The sequence below is a fragment of the Oryza sativa genome, chromosome 11 (genome assembly GCF_034140825.1).
Source record: "Oryza sativa Japonica Group chromosome 11, ASM3414082v1".
Taxonomy (NCBI): domain Eukaryota; kingdom Viridiplantae; phylum Streptophyta; class Magnoliopsida; order Poales; family Poaceae; genus Oryza; species Oryza sativa.
The window spans coordinates 28,831,602-28,849,338 of NC_089045.1; the positions used below are offsets into that span (position 1 = coordinate 28,831,602).

Below are 17,737 nucleotides of genomic sequence, written 5' to 3' on the forward strand. Positions count from 1 at the left end.
CACTTCTCCTTAGGCTCATTCTCAATCCACTGAGTGAAATTTCTGATGGACGACCCTGACCTCCTTCTCATTGTTGGTGGGTCATCATGTAATGCACCAAGAGGTATGGGAGGTTCGTCACCTTCAACTAGTGGTCTGCGAGATTGCTCATCTGTTTGCTTCGTTGTCAACTCATCCAACTTGTCCCACAACTCATTAAATTTCTTCTCTTGGTTCTGTGCACAGAGCCTCTTAAAGAGCTCCATAAGATGCTTGTTCTTGAATTGCTTGTAGAAATTTGCACCCATGTGACGCATGCACCACCGACTCCGAACATCAGGCCACTTAGCTGGAAGTCCCTTCTCATCCCAACCGTTCTGCAAGTAGTCAATAGCCCGCAACATACCCGCATGACGATCATGTATAAGGCAAACGTTGGGCCTCATACGCACCACTGCAATGTGCACTCTCTCTAGGAACCAGTACCAGCTTTCAGTGTTCTCACTCTCTACAAATGCAAAAGCCATAGGTAGAACCTGGTTGTTCCCATCACACCCAATTGCTGTCAATATCTGACCTCGGTATTTACCTGTCATAAAAGTTCCATCTATGCATAGAACAGGTCGACAATGCACAAAAGCATTGATGCAAGCACCCAATGAGAAAAAGGCTCTTTGCAGCACACTCTTTGTTCGATCATCAACCGATGTAAATGTATGTAGGTCATAGTACGTATTATTATTCCTCTGAGCAATGGTGGCTAACAAACGAGGCAAATTATCATAAGAAGCTTCAAATGTGCCATACCTCATCTCAATGATTTTTTGTTTGGCTCTCCAGGCCTTTGCATAGCTTATGGTGTACTTGAATTTGTTCTCGATGTGCCTAATAATTGATTTTGGTTCAAAGCCAATGTTACCAACAACACTGCTGTACATCTCACTTGCCACAAAAGCTGAAGTGATGTTTCGGTGATACTTCTCCACCCCTTGTAAGTAGCACTTGTGCTCGGTCACAATGCTAACTTTCCAATAATCATTCCATTTACCCTTATATGCATGGACACGCCACGAACAATCTTCCTTCATGCACCTCACTTCATACACATAATTTGTTGACTTGACCACCCTAAACTCTCTCTGCAAGGAAACTGCCCAATGCTTCACCGCCTCCTTCATCTCATCCTTATGAGCATACCTTGCACCCTCAATTACCTCGTTCTCCTTATACTCCCAGGGTACATGATCACCCTCTGATATAACAAGTCCAGAGAAGTCCTCATTTGCCCAATCAGTGGCCATTACATCACCTTCCTCATCGGATGATGCGTCGTCGTCCACTTCCTCATTATCCGAATCTTCCCTCTCCATTTCATCAACAATTATACCGACTCTCTCCCCCTCATCCGCCATGCCCATAGCCTGCTCCTCCCTTGGTTGATTTTCCTCATTTTGCATCGATGGTCCAACAACATCCCCTGCATTGATAGGACCCTCTACATCTTCGGTTTGCATTGAAACATTTATATCTTTCTCTTGTACCGACACAAATATAACGAGGGGCCATGACCGTTCAAAAGCCATTTCCACATACCGTCTCCAAGCATCAGTGCTGTCCATCGGCATTAGTTCCCAAAAATAACCTTCTGTTGCACGACTCACTACAACTGACACTGACATTGTGTAGACTTCTTGGTCTATTCTAAATCCTCTCAACAACCAATTATAAATTGACTGAAATGTTCTCTCCGCAGGCCTATCGATGCCCTTAGATGTCATTACAAAATCTGACAGATCAACACCATCTGGACCAAATCTAATATTTCCTTCACCGTGAACTATCTAAAATGTGACCTTACTTGACATTGTGCCTGATGAAAACAATAACTGCGTTAACCTCGCATTTCTGTACTACGCCCTAAGTTACATTCTCTACAATATTGTTCTCTAAATTTCTAAAATTACGTTACATTCTCCAGATCAAACTAAACTACATCTTACAATTAACACTACTGTCTATGTCTCAATTCATACTATTATATTCTATGCTCTGGATCTACACATATGTGCTGTGTGCTACAGATGTGCTAAAATATATGGAACTAAAACTAAAACGTAACATATATACTCAAACATAACATATTAGTACAAATGCAAAAGATGTATGGGAGCATACCTGTGATGAATTGAGCGAACCAGCAGGGCTTCGCCGCTCCCCTTCTGCTGCCCTCCCCTCTCTCTCTTTCATTTTTTTTGGATTTTTAGTGAATATAATGAAATTTCACAGAGGAGGGACTGGGCTTTATAGGGGGAGAGGCAAAAATCGCCCTCCCCCAGGGCGGCAAGGGGGCCGCCTGCAAAATTCCATGCCCCCTCGCCGCCCATTTGCAGGCGGCCCCCCCCCACAGTACAAAATCGCCCTAGCGGAGGGCGGCAAGGGGGCCGCCTGCAAAATTCCATGCCCCCCCTCGCCGCCCATTTGCAGGCGGCCCCCCGCACAGTACAAAATCGCCCTCGCGGAGGGCGGCAAGGGGGCCGCCTGCAAATTTCGTTGAGCGACGGCCGTCTGCCACGTCATTTTCGCCGCCCTCTGAGAGGGCGATTTTTCGCGGTAGGCGACTACTTCCGTCAATTTTCAAAATGGAAAATTATTTTTGTCAAACTTTTAATAAAAAAAATTATAAATAAAAAAAATTCCCACGAAAACAGCAGAATCCCTCGACGACAACAAGGCCACGGCGGCGGCGGCGCCGGTGGCGGAGCAGTCGAGCAGATAGTGCAAGCAGTATCGCGCCACGCCACGCCCGGCCATGGCTTGCGGTCGCCTCGAGCGCTCTTGAAAGAGAGAAGGAGCGAAAGGTTTGACTCGCCGGAGAGGCTACGGTATACTGGTATGATTGGTCTTGAGCTCCAAGTGTTCGATGAAATGCCGCACAAAGGAAGCCCGGTGTCCGTTACTGTAGTCTGTACCTATCATCAGGTTTTTGAGAAACATTTCCGGGGAAATACGTATGTTGCAATCATCCATTGAATACATTCTGAGCCCTATGAGCCCAGCTATAATCCTGCAGGATACTGCTGCAACAGGGCAGACAGACAGAGGATTCTGCTGCACAGCAGGGAGAAGGTGTGGGGGAAAATACGAAGAAAGAGTAGTAGCAGGACTAGCTGCTAAGGTGTCAAGAGAAAATTCAAAACATTCGGGGCCTTTATATTTTGTTGATCTTTTTTTTTCTGTGCTAATGGGAGCAAAACCAGTTAAAATTCGTGCGTCTTCAACTATTTCTTACACCAATCTACGTATCTTCCTCATACTCCTACCTGCAAACAGATGAACATGAAGAGATTGGGAGGCACCTAGCTTAATAATTGAATTCAGAGCACAAGCTGAGAGCAAAGGGATCCGGGGGTTGTTGGTTCAGCACAGCTGCACAAGTGGACATTAAAAATCAGCAAAAAAAGATAAGGTTTTGTTCATTGATCATATATGATCACACCAAATTGTGTATGCGCGCAGAAGATAACAGAAGCAACAGCCTTAAATATTACATGATGAGAAATACATTGCCCAGTTCACATAAGATGTCTTGGGAGCCCAGGCTATGCTACCCGTCGCAACGGGCGAGTTCGAGCGCCTTCTCGAGGTTGGCCACGACTTCCGAAATGGCTGGCCGCTCCTCCCACTGCAGCTGCAGGCAGCGAGCTGCTATCTGCGCCACCAGTTCCGCCGCCTCCAGCTGCCTCGGCGTTGGCTCCGGTGCCGGCCGCCTGTCCAGAAACTTCCACAGCTCCCCCGCCTCGATCAGTATCAGCGCCAAGGACACCAAGCTTTGGTGACCAATCCCGTCCTGCTCTAGCCACTCATACCACCTTTGTTTTGTTGTTTTCCCATCTTCTTCACTCTCCTCCTTGTCCTCTTCTGTGTTCTTCCTCTCTTGCTGATCACATTCTTCCCTCTTCTCCTCTTCCACACATTCTTCTGTCTTCTTCTCCTTCCATTCTTCAGAGAAATATGGTTTCTTCCCCGTCAATACCTCCAGCATCACAACACCCAAACTGTAGACATCGACTGTCGGGTTCAGAGTGCCATCTATAATGCACTCCGGGGCCAAGTATCCCAAGGTGCCTTGTACGAGAAGATCAACCACATGGTCCGGGCCTTCCCATGTGAGTGCCAGCTCGAAGTCCGTTAAGTGCGGTGCCCAGCTTATGTCGAGCAGGATATTGGACGTCTTGATGTCACGGTGGATCACCGGCCGCTCAGCGTAGGACTGCAAGTACTCAATGGCCCTCGACACACCTAGCAGTATCTCGATGTGCATCTTCCAGGATGTTATCACTGGCGACGACGACCGTGGGCCGTGCAGGTGGCTGTTAAGGGAGCCGTTCTCCATATACTCAAGGACGAGTAGGATCTCTTCCAGCTTTTTCCGAAACGGTGGCAGGAGCTGGCGCTTCTCCTTCACACAGCTGCCAAAGACGCGGACGATGTGCTCGTGACTAAAGGAACGGAGGATGCTGAGCTCTCTTATGAGGTCTATTTTCCCTATGCAAAAGTAAATAGTACGGAGCATGCGTTTGATGGCCACCTCGCGTCCGTCGGGAAGCCTACCCACGTACACCGTGGAGTAGCCCCCTAGACCAATCTCTCTGTCAGGAGAAAAGTTGTTCGTCGCCGTTGCGAGCTTCTTAAAAGCAGGGTTGGAAATTTCGGCCGTTTCGGTGGGTCCCGATAGACATGAGCTCCGGTCAAAAATTTCGGCAAACACTGTTCATGGTCAAAATCCCCAAATTCACGGTCAAAATCCCCAATTTCCCATCCCCTCCTCACTTACCAAAGGCGGCTGCTGCTTCGCTATCCTCCTGCAGCTCGCCCAGCAGGCAGCAGGTCGCCGTCCTCCCAAGCTAGCGAACAGCGGCGGCGGCGGTGACCGGAACCGAAGGCGGCGGGTTGGTTGGAGTGGCCAGCGGCGGCGCTCCACGGCGCGACGACGACACAAGCCGCGTGGGCCTCGCGAGGCTGGACTTCTGGAGTGGCCGGCGGCGTCTCTGCGGCTCTTCAGCACCACGACGACGACACAAGCCGCGGGCCTCGCATCCTCCGTTTGGCTGGAGTTGCCGCCGGCGGCTCCATCGCTCTTCGGCAGCACGACGACGACCGGACGATGACACAAGCCGCACTAGCCTTGCATCCTTGCGTGTTTCATTCTCTTGTTCCTCTGCTTTGGATTTAATAGACTCGATGCTTATCTATACTCTGATCTTGGTCAAATTTCTTTCTTTTTTATTGTTTAAATTCAAATTTTGTTTGAGAATTTCGTCCGAAATTCCCGAAAATTTCGGAAATTTCGGAATTTCGGTGACCCCCGAAATTTTTCCCCTTCCCGATAGGTTGAACCTTGGTCAAATTTCTTTCTTTTTTATTGTTTAAATTCAAATTTTGTTTGAGAATTTCGTCCGAAATTTCGGAATTTCGGTGACCCCCGAAATTTTTCCCCTTCCCGATAGGTTGAACCCTGCTTAAAAGTGAATTCTTTTACTCCATGGATTTCTGTCCGAACAAACTTTGTGGCAACCTAGTATATCGATGAATACACATCGGAAAGAAAAGAGGAACTGAATACCAAATCAAAAGAGTTGCAGTTGGTAGTAGTACAAGTACAAACAATTGAATGCTTGAGTCTTCCCATTTCAATGTATACCTGAGCGGCAGGGACTGGATTTGGGGGCACGGGGAAAGCAGGCGTAGATGGTCCGGGCGTGTTGGTTGGAAGCAGGATGTTGTAGATACGATCGAGACGACGAGTGATGTCTATGTGGCTGATGAATGGGAAGACGAGGAGGTACGAGTCGATCCTGCTCTGAACATCTCTGAACCTCTCAGCCTGCCGCCCTGCCATCACCAACCTGTACACGGCGCTCTTGTCCTGGCACGACAACACAAGCTCGTGCGCCTCCCGGAGCGTGTCGTCGAGCCCGGTCAGCGGCCGCCGGATCTCAGGCCGCCGAAGCACCTCCGGATCCTGCAGGTGCTGCAGCAGCTCGGCGATCGTGAAGACGCGGCGGGCGAGCTGCTCGCACTCCTTCTTGTTCTGTTGAGCCGTCATCGCAGCCTGCATGATCATGGAGATGAGGCCGCCGACGTCCGCCCCGACCAGCTGCGCCACCGTGGCCGCGTGCCCCGTCACGTCCCACAGTGCGATGGCACTAAGATCAGGATTCTGTTCTTTGTTCCTAACAAACGGATCGACAAATTAAGGTGAAATGCAGAGGACGGCTACCGCGTCTTGAAGACTTGATCCTCAGCGTCTCTCTGACCTTGCTTATTTTATGCTCTAGTTGCCCCCCTTTTTTTGTGAGAGAGGGGGATAAGGACGTTGCTTGTTTTTGACACAAATTATATGACGGAATCATGCAACTGCCTCTCCGTCTCCGGTAAATAAAATATGTCCAATAAGTTCATGAAGTGGACGTGACTACGACGTAACCGTACACTGGATTGTCATGACCAGCGACCTCACTCTCAGATCGGGTTGCTACTACTACACCCAACATTGCATGTATTTTTTTTCTTCTTATAAAATTTTCTCTTAAATTACTCATCTGATTTACGATCTGTTACACCGTTGTGTTCGTAACAATTAAGATCACACATAATCTGTTACCTAACCCATTGCCATCCCTAGGTGCAAAGGTAAAAAAATAGCCCAGAGCAGTTACGTAATGCTCTCCCCTAGTTTAGCAAATTTAAGCAACGTGCCATTGCTCTGAACTTGCACAATCACAACAGAGCAGAGATAAAAACGGTATGAAATTTTCCAGCTGTACCGGTACCATTTTCGATGAAATAGTAAAAAAATAAAAATTTAGTTTTTCTAATTTGTATATGTGTCGTATTGAAGTTATTACTAACTAGTTTCATAAATATAGAAAAATCCTGTCTGCGCCAATACCATTTTCAAATAAATAATATCATTATCGATAGTTGTTATCCCTAAATGTTTGTTTTGAACTTGTAACAACAGTACAACGCAATCAAGAAAAACACATACAAAGATAAAATCCATACCCCTATCCCTATGCCAGTTTATTTCGATCAATTTGACTTTGAGCAAACCTGATGATAGAGCTTTAGTGAAAATCACAGCAAGCCCAAGCCATCAAAGACGGTCCACTACAGACATATGCATCTCAAATTGGGCTGAAAAATGGGCCCACGTAAAAAACATATTTATAGGGCCGGCCCATACTACCGCACGTCAACCGCGACCCCGTTTCCGCCCAGCGATTCGTCTCCACTAGAACAGAATCCCTCGACGACGACGAGGCCGCGGCGGCGGTGCCAACAGCGGAGCAGTCGAGCAGATAGTGCAAGCAGTCTCGCGCCACGCCACTCCCGACCATGGCATGCTGTCGCCTCGAGCGCTCTTGAAAGAGAGAAGGAGCGAAAAGTTCAACTCGCCGGAGAGGCTATGGTATACTACTGGTATGATTGGTCTTTGAGCTCCAAGTGTTCGATGAAATGTCCCGCTAAGGAAGCCCAGTGTCCGTTACTGTTATCAGGTTTTTGAGAAACATTTCCGGGAAAATACGTCAGTTGCAATCATCCATTGAATACATTCTGAGCTTTATGAACCCAGCTTTAGTCCTGTAGGATACTGCTGCAACAGGCCAGACAGACAGAGGATTCTGCTGCACAGACATGCATGAGATTCTTAGTTTTAAGAGCAGGGAGAAGGTGTGGGGAAAATACGAAGAAAGAGCAGTAGCAAGAGCTGACAAGGTGTCAAGAGAAAATTCGGAACACATTCAGAGCCTTTATATTCTCTTGATTGATTTTTTTTTTGTGCTACTGGGAGCAAAACTAGTTAAAATTCGTGCGTCTTCAACTACTTCTTACACCAATCGTCGTATCTTCCTCATACGACAGGAAGAGATTAACAGATGAACAGGAAGAGATTGGGAGGCACCTATCTTAACAATTGAATTCACAGCACAAGCTGAGAGCAAGGGATCCGGGGGTTGTTGGTTCAGCACAGCTGCACAAGTGGGCATTATAAATCAGCAAAGAAGATAAGGTTTTGTTCGTTGATCACATGATCACACCACATTGGTATGTTTAATTGTGTATGCGCACAGAAAAGGAGAGGAGAAGCAACAGCGTTAATTATTACATGATGAGAAATACATTGCCCAATTATTCACATAAGATGTCTCGGGAGCCTAGGCTATGCTACCCATCGCATCGGGCGAGCTCGAGCGCCGTCTCGAGGTTGGCCACGACTTCCAAAATGGCCGGCCGCTCCTCCCACTGCAGCCGCAGGCAGCGGGCAGCCGTGTGCGCCACCAGTTCCACCGCTTGCAGCTGCCTCGGCGTTGGCTCTGCTGATGGCCGCCTGTCCAGCACCTTCCGTAGATTACCCTCCTCAATCAGTGGCAGCGCGAAGGACACCAAGTCCCTCCTCTTTTTCAAATCCTCGTGGAGTTTTTGCGTCGTGTCCTCTTTCTCCCATTCTTCTCTCTTCTGCGCCTCTTCTTCACACTCTTCTCTCTTGTCTTCTCTCTTCTTCTCCTCCGACTCTTCTTCAAAGAAATGTGGTTTCTTCCCCGTCAATAACTCAAGCATCACAACACCGAAACCGTAGATATCGACTGACGGGTTCAGAATGCCTGTCATAACGTACTCCGGTGCCGCGTATCCGTACGTGCCAACAACCGTATCCTCATGGCCTGGGCCTTCCCAGGTGAGCGCCAACCCGAAGTCCGTCAAGCGCGGCACCCAGTTGCCATCGAGGAGGATGTTGGACGGCTTGATGTCACGGTGGATAATCGGCTGCTCACCGCAGTACTGCAGGTACTCGATGGCCTGCGACACACCTAGCAGTATTTCCATGCGTGTCTTCCAGGACGCCATCACTGGCGACGACGACGACGACGACGTTGGGCCGTGCAGGTGGTGATCCAGCGAGCCGTTCTCCATGTACTCATAGACAAGCAGATGCTCTTTCTCCTTTTCCTTCCGGAACGGTGGCAGGAGGCGCCGCTGCTTCTCCTCGACCAACACATCACAGTAGCCATATAGTGGAACAATGTGCTTGTAGCGGATGGGGGAGAGGATTGTGATCTCTGCCATGAACTCCTTGTAACCCTGAAGTGAGTTCCGACTACGGTGCTTGATGGCGACCACCCGCTCATCAGGAAGCCTTCCCATGTACACCGAGCCGAAGCTACCTTCACCGATCTTTCTTTCAGGGGCAAAGTTCTTGGTCGCCTTTGCGAGCTCCTTAAAATTAAACTCTTGGACTCTATGGGGTTCCTTCCAGTTCCAACAGATCTTAGCAGTATCCTAGTATAGAGAAATGCACATAATGGAAGAATGGTAAAATTAGAGCTGAGTTCTAACTTCTAAGCTTCCCTTTGAAGCCAAGTACAAAGTGCAATTGAAAGTTTGAGGATATATATACTCCCTCCATCCCATTTTAAGTGCAGCCATGATTTTTCCATGCCCAACTTTCATCATTCATCTTATTTAAAATTTTTTTGAAAAAATTTTAAAACATAAGTCACGAGTAAAATACTATTCATATTTTATTATCTCGTAACAACAAAAATACTAATTATAAAATTTTTTCAAATAAGACGGACGATCAAAGTTGAGCAGAGGGAGTATTATATATGTATGCATTTCAATGTGTACCTGGGAGGCTGGGACAGGGATTTGGGGCATGGAGACAGGAGACATAGATGGCCCGGCCATGTCGTTCGGAAGCAGGATGTTGTAAATTCGATCGAGACGGCGAGTGATGTCCATGTGGCTAATAACTGGAAAGAGGAGGAGGTAGGAGTCGATCCTGCTCTGAACATCCCTGAACTTTTCAGCCTGCCTCCCGGCCATCACCAACCTGTACACGGCGCTCTTGTCCTGGCACGACAACACAAGCTCGTGCGCCTCCCGGAGCGTGTCGTCGAGCCCGGTCAGCGGCCGCCGGATCTCAGGCCGCCGCAGCACCTCCGGATCCTGCAGGTGCTGCAGCAGCTCGGCGATGGTGAAGACGCGGCGGGCGAGCTGCTCGCACTCCTTCTTGTTCTGCTGAGCCGTCATCGCCGCCTGCATGATCATGGTGATGAGGCCGCCGATGTCCGCCCCGACCAGCTGCGCCACCGTCGCCGCTTGCCCCAACCCACCCCACAGCGCCATGGCAGTATCTCAAGTTCTCAACTCTCGGGAGGATTGTGTTCTTGCTACCAAATTTTCGCGGAATTATGGATGGACAAAGGGTCGGTCCAGGGAAGGAGATGACTGACGCGGTGAGAGGAATTTTCCTGGAAGTGGGTTGGTGTGGACTGTGAAATGATTTTTTTTTTCTTTAAGGCCGACAAAAGCTTTGGGTTTGTGTATATATAAGAGAGAAAGCAACGAGTGGAATGAATTATATTTTTTTTAACAGTCTCACACAGCCACAGCTCAGAGTTTAGACTTCAAAGTACGTCCCTGTCCAGTTAGAGGGGTAAAAAGTTTTGGCGTGTTATATAGGATATACATACACATTTAAAATATTAAACGTAGACTAATAATTAAACGGAATGTGAAGGAGATTTATTTTACACATATTATGATGTGGATATACTCCCTCTCAATCCCCTTCATTTCTCCTTGCTTAGGGATTAAACGACCAAGGCCTTAGTTGTATATATGGTGAAAATCAATTATGAAATGAGAAGAAAAATCATCCCCAACTGATCTATCTTCTTCTACTTCTGTTCTTCTTCTTCCTCACGTGTCGTTCCAAGTCCACCCGATTCCCGCGAACCACGCCGCCGGCGATTGGGTCGTGACACGCACACGCCTTTAGTTAGTTGGAGTTTAACGCGGAGACACTTGAAGTTGAAGAAGCAAAGCGCGTGTGGCTATTTTGATTACTTAATTAGGCAAATGATTTTATCGTCTAGTGCTGAGTTACTGACACAGTGATCCGAAAGCCAGCGAAGCACCAGAATATATTACTCCCACCATTTCAGAATGTTTGACACCGTTGACTTTCTAGCATATGCTTAACCATTCGTCTTATTAAAAAAATTATGAAATATGTAAAACTATATGTGTATATGAAAATATATTTAACAATGAATCAAATGATATGAAAAAAATAAATATGTAAAACTATATGTGTATATGAAAATATATTTAACAATGAATCAAATGATATGAAAAAAATAAATAAATAATTAATTTTTTTTATAAGACGAATGGTCAAGCATATGCTAGAAAGTCAACGGTGTCAAATATTTTGAAACGGAGGGAGTATTATATCGACCTGATGACCTCCATCCCTGATCACCTTGTGTCACCAATATTCTTCCGAGTTGCGAGAGATGGCGATGTGGGGCGGGCTGGGGCAAGCGGCGACGGTGGCGCAGCTGGTCGGGGCGGACGTCGGTGGCCTCATCTCCACGATCATCCAGGCGGCTGGCACGGCTCGGCAGAACAAGAAAAAGTGCGAGCAGCTGGCACGCCGCGTCTTGAATTCTTGATGATCGCCGAGCTGCTGCCACACCTGCAGGATCCGGAGGTGATGCGGCGGCCGGAAGTCCGGCGGCCACTGGCCGGGCTCGAGGACACGCTCCGGGAGGCGCACGAGCTCGTCGCGTCCTGCCAGGAGAGCAGCGCGGCGTACCGGCTGGTGATGGCCGGACGGCAGGCCGAGAGGTTCAGAGATGTTGAGAGCAGCATCGATTGTTACCTCCTCGTCTTCCCCTTCATCAGCCACATCGAGGTCACCCGTCGACTGGATCTCATCCACAACATCCTCGTTCCAAACGACACGACGGTGCCACCATCTCCATCAGTAGGCTCCTCGACTCATGACCTGGTACGAATTGTTGCTCGAGTACTGTACGAATTGAATGGCATATATCCAGTCATTTGCAGATCGAGAAGCTTTCTTTGTTGAAGAGAAGCTTATTAGCAAACTAACTACCCTCTGTGACAGGTATTTGTAGATGTCGTTAGAAAGGTGGCATCCCATGGAAAGGGAGGCGAGGTGTTCACCCTGGTGGAGCTGGCGGCGGCGACCAACAACTTCGCCGCTGACAGAGAGATTGGTTATGGCAGCTTCGGCACTGTGTACAAGGGAACCTTTCCCGACGGGAGAAAGGTGGCCATCAAGCACGAAGGCGCGGACTCAGTGCAGGGGCACCGGGACGCGTTCCTATCAGAGGTCGACATCCTCCCCACCCTTCGCCACAGGCACATCATACGCCTCTTGGGCTGGTGCGTGGCCGAGAAGGAGAACTCGCTCGTCTACGAGTACATGAAGAACGGCTCGCTTCACGACCATCTGCACGGTGGTGCTCCATCGTCTTCATCACCCTCTCCGGTGACAACTTCGTGGAGGAAGCACATGGAGATACTGCTGGGCATTTCGCGGGCCATAGAGTACCTCCACTCGCACGCCGTAACGCCGGTGATCCACCGCGACGACAAGGCGAGCAACATCCTACTCGACGACACCTGGGCGCCACGCTTGGCAGATTTCGGTTTGTCACTCAAAATCTCATGGGACGATATAAAGTGTAGAAATGCCCCCGTCATGGGCACCTCTCGATATGCCGACCCGGAGTACATTAGCACCGGGAGATTGACGTTGGCCATGGATGTCTACAGCTTCGGCGTTGTGATGCTGGAGATGTTGACGGGGAAGACGGCGGCGGGGCTTGTTTCGAACAACAAGAACAGCTTGGTGTCGTTTGCGCTGCCAAAGATCGAGGCCAAGAAACTCGAGGAAGTGCTGGATAGGCGCCCGGCGCAGAAGCCGACAGCGAGGCAGCTCCAGGCCACGGACCTCGTGGCGGCGACGGCGGCGCGATGCCTGTGTCTTCAGGGGAAGAAACGACCGGCTATTTCGGAAGTCGTGGCCGAACTTACACTGGTGGAGAAACCATCTTTCGTCGGTCGGCCGATTTCCACAATAGTCCCGGATACAATAAAAACCGGGGCTAAAGATGATCTTTAGTCCCGGTTCAAAAGGGTAACGGGCATATTTGATCTTTAGTCCCGGTTTGTGTTACCAACCGGGACTAAAGATCATCTTTAGTCCCGGTTCGAATGCTGTCAGGGCCTGTCAGGCCCCCCCGGGATCTTTAGTCCCGGGTGGTAACACAAACCGGGACTAAAGATCGTAACTTTAGTCCCGGTTGGTAATACCAACCGGGACTAAAGATCCCGGTGATCTTTAGCCCCGGTTGGTGCTACCAACCGGGACTAAAGTCCCACCCCTATATATATGTCTTCTTCCTCCTCCAGCTGCCCGAGCAAGCTTCAAAATTTCTTCAAAAAAGAGGGGAGGTCATGCCAAAATTTCTATTGAATTTATTTTGGTGATTACATACAAATCAGAGGTGCCTAAAAGGTTTGCAACTTCATCCTCCAAAGTTTTTTTTTGTCATACTACATTTGCACCTATGTTTTGCACACTTTTTTTGTCTCCAAAATTTAGTTGTAAGTTGATGAGAGAGAAAATGTGTGTGGGGAAGAAAGAATATATAGAAATTTAGTTCATTTGCTAAACAAGGTTTTATAAAATAGTTGAGAAGGAAAACTCTAGTGAAAGTTAATCTTAAATAATAGAAAACAAACTAAAATGAAAATTAAAAGAAGTAAAACACATTAAAATTAGTTTAAAACTTTACAAATAGTTTTTAAGAATTATTTGGTGTAATATTTTATGATTTTTGTATGAATAAAGATATCTTATAATTATTGTATGACTGTCATTATTGTAAGAATAATTATTTGTGTACGGTTTTTTTGACTCATGTAGATGGATCGGCAATGGATGTACGCTGACCGGCGGTCCAAAGAGTTTATTGACGGCGTGCACTATTTTTTGAGAGTGGCCGAAGCTAACAGGCAAAGGGGTTTTATTTGTTGTCCATGCAATAAGTGTAAGAATCAGAAGGAGTATTCTGCATCCAGGACTATTCATTTCCACTTGTTTGAGTCGGGGTTCATGCCAAGCTATAATTGTTGGACATCTCACGGAGAGCAAGGTGTTGAAATGGAAGAAGATGAAGTGGAAGACGACAATATTCCGGACTTTGCTCAGTATGTTGGATTTGAAGGAAATCAAACGGGGGAGGAGGAAATAGCTGCTGATGGTAACGACGTTGCGGATGATCTTGGTCAGATGTTGCAGAACGCCAGGGAGGACTGCGAAAGTGAAAAGGAGGCCCATAAATTGGACAAGATGTTGGAGGACCACAGAACTTCGTTGTACCCAGGTTGCGAGCAGGGGCACAAAAAGTTGGATACCACTCTGGAGTTGTTGCAATGGAAGGCAAAAAATGGGGTTAGTGACAAGGCATTTGGCGATTTATTGAAACTCGTCAAGAACATTCTTCCGGGGGGAAACAAATTGCCCGAGACAACGTACGAGGCTAAGAAGATAGTCTGCCCGTTAGGACTGGAAGTTCATAAGATTCACGCATGTCCGAACGATTGTATCCTATATCGCGGTGAGGAGTATGAGAACCTAGAAGCATGCCCTGTTTGCAAAGCACTACGATACAAGATTAGACGGGACGATCCAGGAGAAGTTGACGGGCAGCTAACAAAGAAGAGAATTCCTGCTAAGGTGATGTGGTATTTCCCTATAATACCACGGCTAAGGCGTTTGTTCAGGAACAAGGGGAATGCTAGAATGTTGCGATGGCACGCTGAAGAGCGTCAACAGGACGGGATGCTGAAACACCCCGCCGATGGTTCGCAGTGGCGAAACATCGACAGAAAATTTAAAGAATTTGGAAAGGACGCACGAAACATACGGTTTGGTTTGAGTACGGATGGCATGAATCCTTTTGGAGAGATGAGCAGCGGCCATAGCACTTGGCCCGTTACGATGTGTATCTACAACCTCCCCCCCTGGCTATGCATGAAGAGGAAGTACATAATGATGCCGATTATTATTCAAGGCCCCAAGCAACCTGGTAACGACATCGACGTGTACCTAAGACCACTGGTAGAAGATCTTAAACAGTTGTGGAAGAAGGAAGGTGTCCCCGTGTGGGACGAGGACAAACAGGAGGAGTTTAACCTACGAGCGCTGCTGTTCGTAACCATCAACGATTGGCCTGCACTTAGCAACCTATCCGGACAGTCCAACAAGGGGTACAAGGCTTGCACTCACTGTATGGATGAAACAGAAAGTACGTATCTTAAGCACTGTAGGAAGGTTGTATACATGGGTCATCGTCGATTCCTTGCAGCAAACCACCCGGTACGGAAGAAAGGCAAGCACTTCGAACATAAGGCCGACCACCGTACGAAGCCTAAACATCGCAGCGGGAAAACAGTGTTTGCTATGGTTAAAGATCTTAAAGTAGTGTTCGGAAAGGGGCCTGGAAGCCAGCATATAGAGAGCGAAGATGGTCACGCGGCGATGTGGAAAAAGAACTCTATATTTTGGGAGTTACCATATTGGGAATTCTTGGACGTACGCCACGCAATCGACGTGATGCACCTCACTAAGAACCTTTGCGTAAACCTTCTTGGCTTCCTAGGTGTATACGGAAAGTCGAAAGATACACTGGAAGCACGTAATGATCTGAAGCATATGGAACAACGCGGCGACCTTCACCCGGAACCAAAGGAGAAAGGAAGCCATTACTTGAGTCCAGCCAGCTACACTCTTAGCAAGGCAGAGAAGGAAAGTATGTTTGAATGCTTGGGGAGCATAAAGGTACCGTCTGGATACTCCACGAATATCAAGCGAATAATAAGCACGAAGGAGAAGAAGTTCACAAACCTAAAGTCTCATGACTGTCACGTGTTGATGACACAACTGCTACCAGTTGTAATAAGGGGTATCCTTCCAGACAATGTCCGGGCAACAATAACAAAGCTATGTGCATTCATGAACGCAATTTCGCAGAAGGTCATCGATCCGGATAGATTAGAAGCCCTTCAGAATGAAGTGGTGCAATGTCTCGTCAGTTTTGAGTTGATATTTTCACCTTCATTTTTCAATATAATGACGCATCTGCTTTGTCACCTTGTGAAAGAGATCCGTATTCTCGGGCCTATGTACCTACACAACATGTTTCCTTTCGAGAGGTACATGGGCGTTCTGAAGAAGTATGTTCGTAACCGTGCTCGTCCAGAGGCAAGCATCGCCAAGGGTTATGGAACAGAGGAGGTCATCGAATTTTGCGTAGAATTTATCGAAGACCTTCGCCCAATCGGGGTACCTGAATCACGCCATGAAGGGAGACTACGGGGAAAGGGAACTCTCGGAAGGAAAGCAATAACGACGGTAGACAACAATTTATTCCGTAAAGCCCATTTCACTGTTCTGCAACACTCTTCATTGGTAGCTCCTTACATCGAGGAGCACTTGGCTCTAGTTCGCGCCAGGAACATCGGTAAGTCCGATGCATGGATTACACGGCATCACATTGATACTTTCCCCGCGTGGCTACGACAACATCTCATGGGTAACGAGTCAATCAACCAACAACTTGCCTTCCTGGCGAGGGGACCGTCTGGGTCGATCACGACATTCCAGGGATATGAGATCAATGGGTACACATTCTACACGAGAGCCCAAGACATGAAGAGCACGAACCAAAACAGCGCTGTTCGTGTCGATGCCATGGGACACGATGGAACAACTGCCACGTATTACGGTGCCATCGAGGACATATGGGAACTTGACTATGGTCCTCTCAAGGTTCCTCTGTTCCGGTGCCAATGGGTTAGGTTGACTGGTGGAGGCGTAATGATTGATGACAGTGGGATGACAACTGTTGACCTTAACAAGGTTGGATACTCGGACGAACCTTTTGTCCTTACCAATGATGTAACGCAAGTCTTTTTCGTGAAGGACATGTCTAGCAAAGGAAAGAAGGGCAGAGGGCCTGATGAGCCTAAGCGTCAAGTGGTTCTCCCAGGCAAAAGAAAAATCGTCGGAGTTGAGGACAAGACTGACGAGGATTACGATCAGTTGGATGGGCAACCCCCTTTCACGGTGACGATTGACCCTAGCATCCTCCTATCAAATGAAGACACCCCTTACTCACGCAGCGATCACAAGGAGGGAACAATAGTGAGGAGAAAGTACGTGCGGTCAACCGTCACCGCCGATGTAATGCCGTAATTATTGTGTACACGATGTAAACTATTTTGGATGTATTGATTATCCATATAAATCAATTGATGTATGGCATATGTTAATTACGCACGATTATTAGAGGTTTCAACAAGTTTAAATCATGTATATGCTAGTTATATGTGATACTTACAATTTTTAAAAGTTTTAAATCACACAGGTGGCAATTTCATATGTATGTTAATTAGAGTTTTTAACATTTAATTTACTAGCATTTATATGCTAATTATAATTGACTAGAGGATTTTTAAAAGTTTTAAATCACGCAAGTGGCAATTTCATATGTTAATTAGAGTTTTTAACATTTAATTTACTATCATTCATATGCTAATTATAATTGACTGGAGAATTTTTAAAAGTATTAAATTTAATATATTTTTAAAACTATCATTCATATATTTAATTTACTATCTTTCATATGCTACTTATATATGACTATTCGAATTTTTAAAAGGTTTAAATCATGCATGTGGCATTTACATATGTTAATTAGAGTTTTTAGCATTTAATTTAATATAATTCCTACGCTAAGTATATATGATGATTACAATTTTTATTAATTTTAAATCATGCAGTATGTACATACATATCTTT

General features: G+C 47.0%; 3 protein-coding genes and 1 pseudogene across 3 annotated transcripts; 1 reads left to right on the forward strand and 3 right to left on the reverse strand.

Moving 5' to 3' along the window:
• Window positions 1–3,427: 3,427 nt before the first annotated feature.
• On the reverse strand, window positions 3,428–6,275 carry LOC4351078 (putative serine/threonine-protein kinase-like protein CCR3). Its single transcript, XM_066305607.1, has one exon. The coding sequence runs from the start codon at window positions 4,550–4,552 to the stop codon at window positions 3,584–3,586; it is 969 nt and encodes a 322-aa protein (XP_066161704.1). The 5' UTR covers window positions 4,553–6,275; the 3' UTR covers window positions 3,428–3,583.
• LOC136351256 (protein MID1-COMPLEMENTING ACTIVITY 2-like) lies at window positions 5,005–6,275 on the reverse strand. The gene has a single exon (XM_066305608.1). The coding sequence runs from the start codon at window positions 6,101–6,103 to the stop codon at window positions 5,555–5,557; it is 549 nt and encodes a 182-aa protein (XP_066161705.1). The 5' UTR covers window positions 6,104–6,275; the 3' UTR covers window positions 5,005–5,554.
• Window positions 6,276–8,000: 1,725 nt separating this feature from the next.
• On the reverse strand, window positions 8,001–10,222 carry LOC4351079 (receptor-like cytoplasmic kinase 176). The gene is made up of 2 exons (XM_015759809.3): window positions 9,676–10,222; window positions 8,001–9,324 (listed from the first exon to the last, which is right to left on the reverse strand). The coding sequence occupies exons 1-2, from the start codon at window positions 10,174–10,176 to the stop codon at window positions 8,212–8,214; spliced, it is 1,614 nt and encodes a 537-aa protein (XP_015615295.1). The 5' UTR covers window positions 10,177–10,222; the 3' UTR covers window positions 8,001–8,211.
• A 1,099-nt stretch (window positions 10,223–11,321) lies between these two features.
• On the forward strand, window positions 11,322–13,082 carry LOC107277126 (probable serine/threonine-protein kinase PBL28; annotated as a pseudogene).
• Window positions 13,083–17,737: the final 4,655 nt, after the last annotated feature.

Bases quoted from the DNA above. Each gene is read 5' to 3' on its own strand.
- LOC4351078 (XM_066305607.1), bottom strand. From the start codon at position 4,552: ATGCTCCGTACTATTTACTTTTGCATAGGGAAAATAGACCTCATAAGA.
- LOC136351256 (XM_066305608.1), bottom strand. From the start codon at position 6,103: ATGATCATGCAGGCTGCGATGACGGCTCAACAGAACAAGAAGGAGTGC.
- LOC4351079 (XM_015759809.3), bottom strand. From the start codon at position 10,176: ATGGCGCTGTGGGGTGGGTTGGGGCAAGCGGCGACGGTGGCGCAGCTG. The intron at 9,325-9,675 runs GTACACATTGAA...TCTCTATACTAG, and splicing joins TCCCTGTCCCAGCCTCCCAG to GATACTGCTAAGATCTGTTG.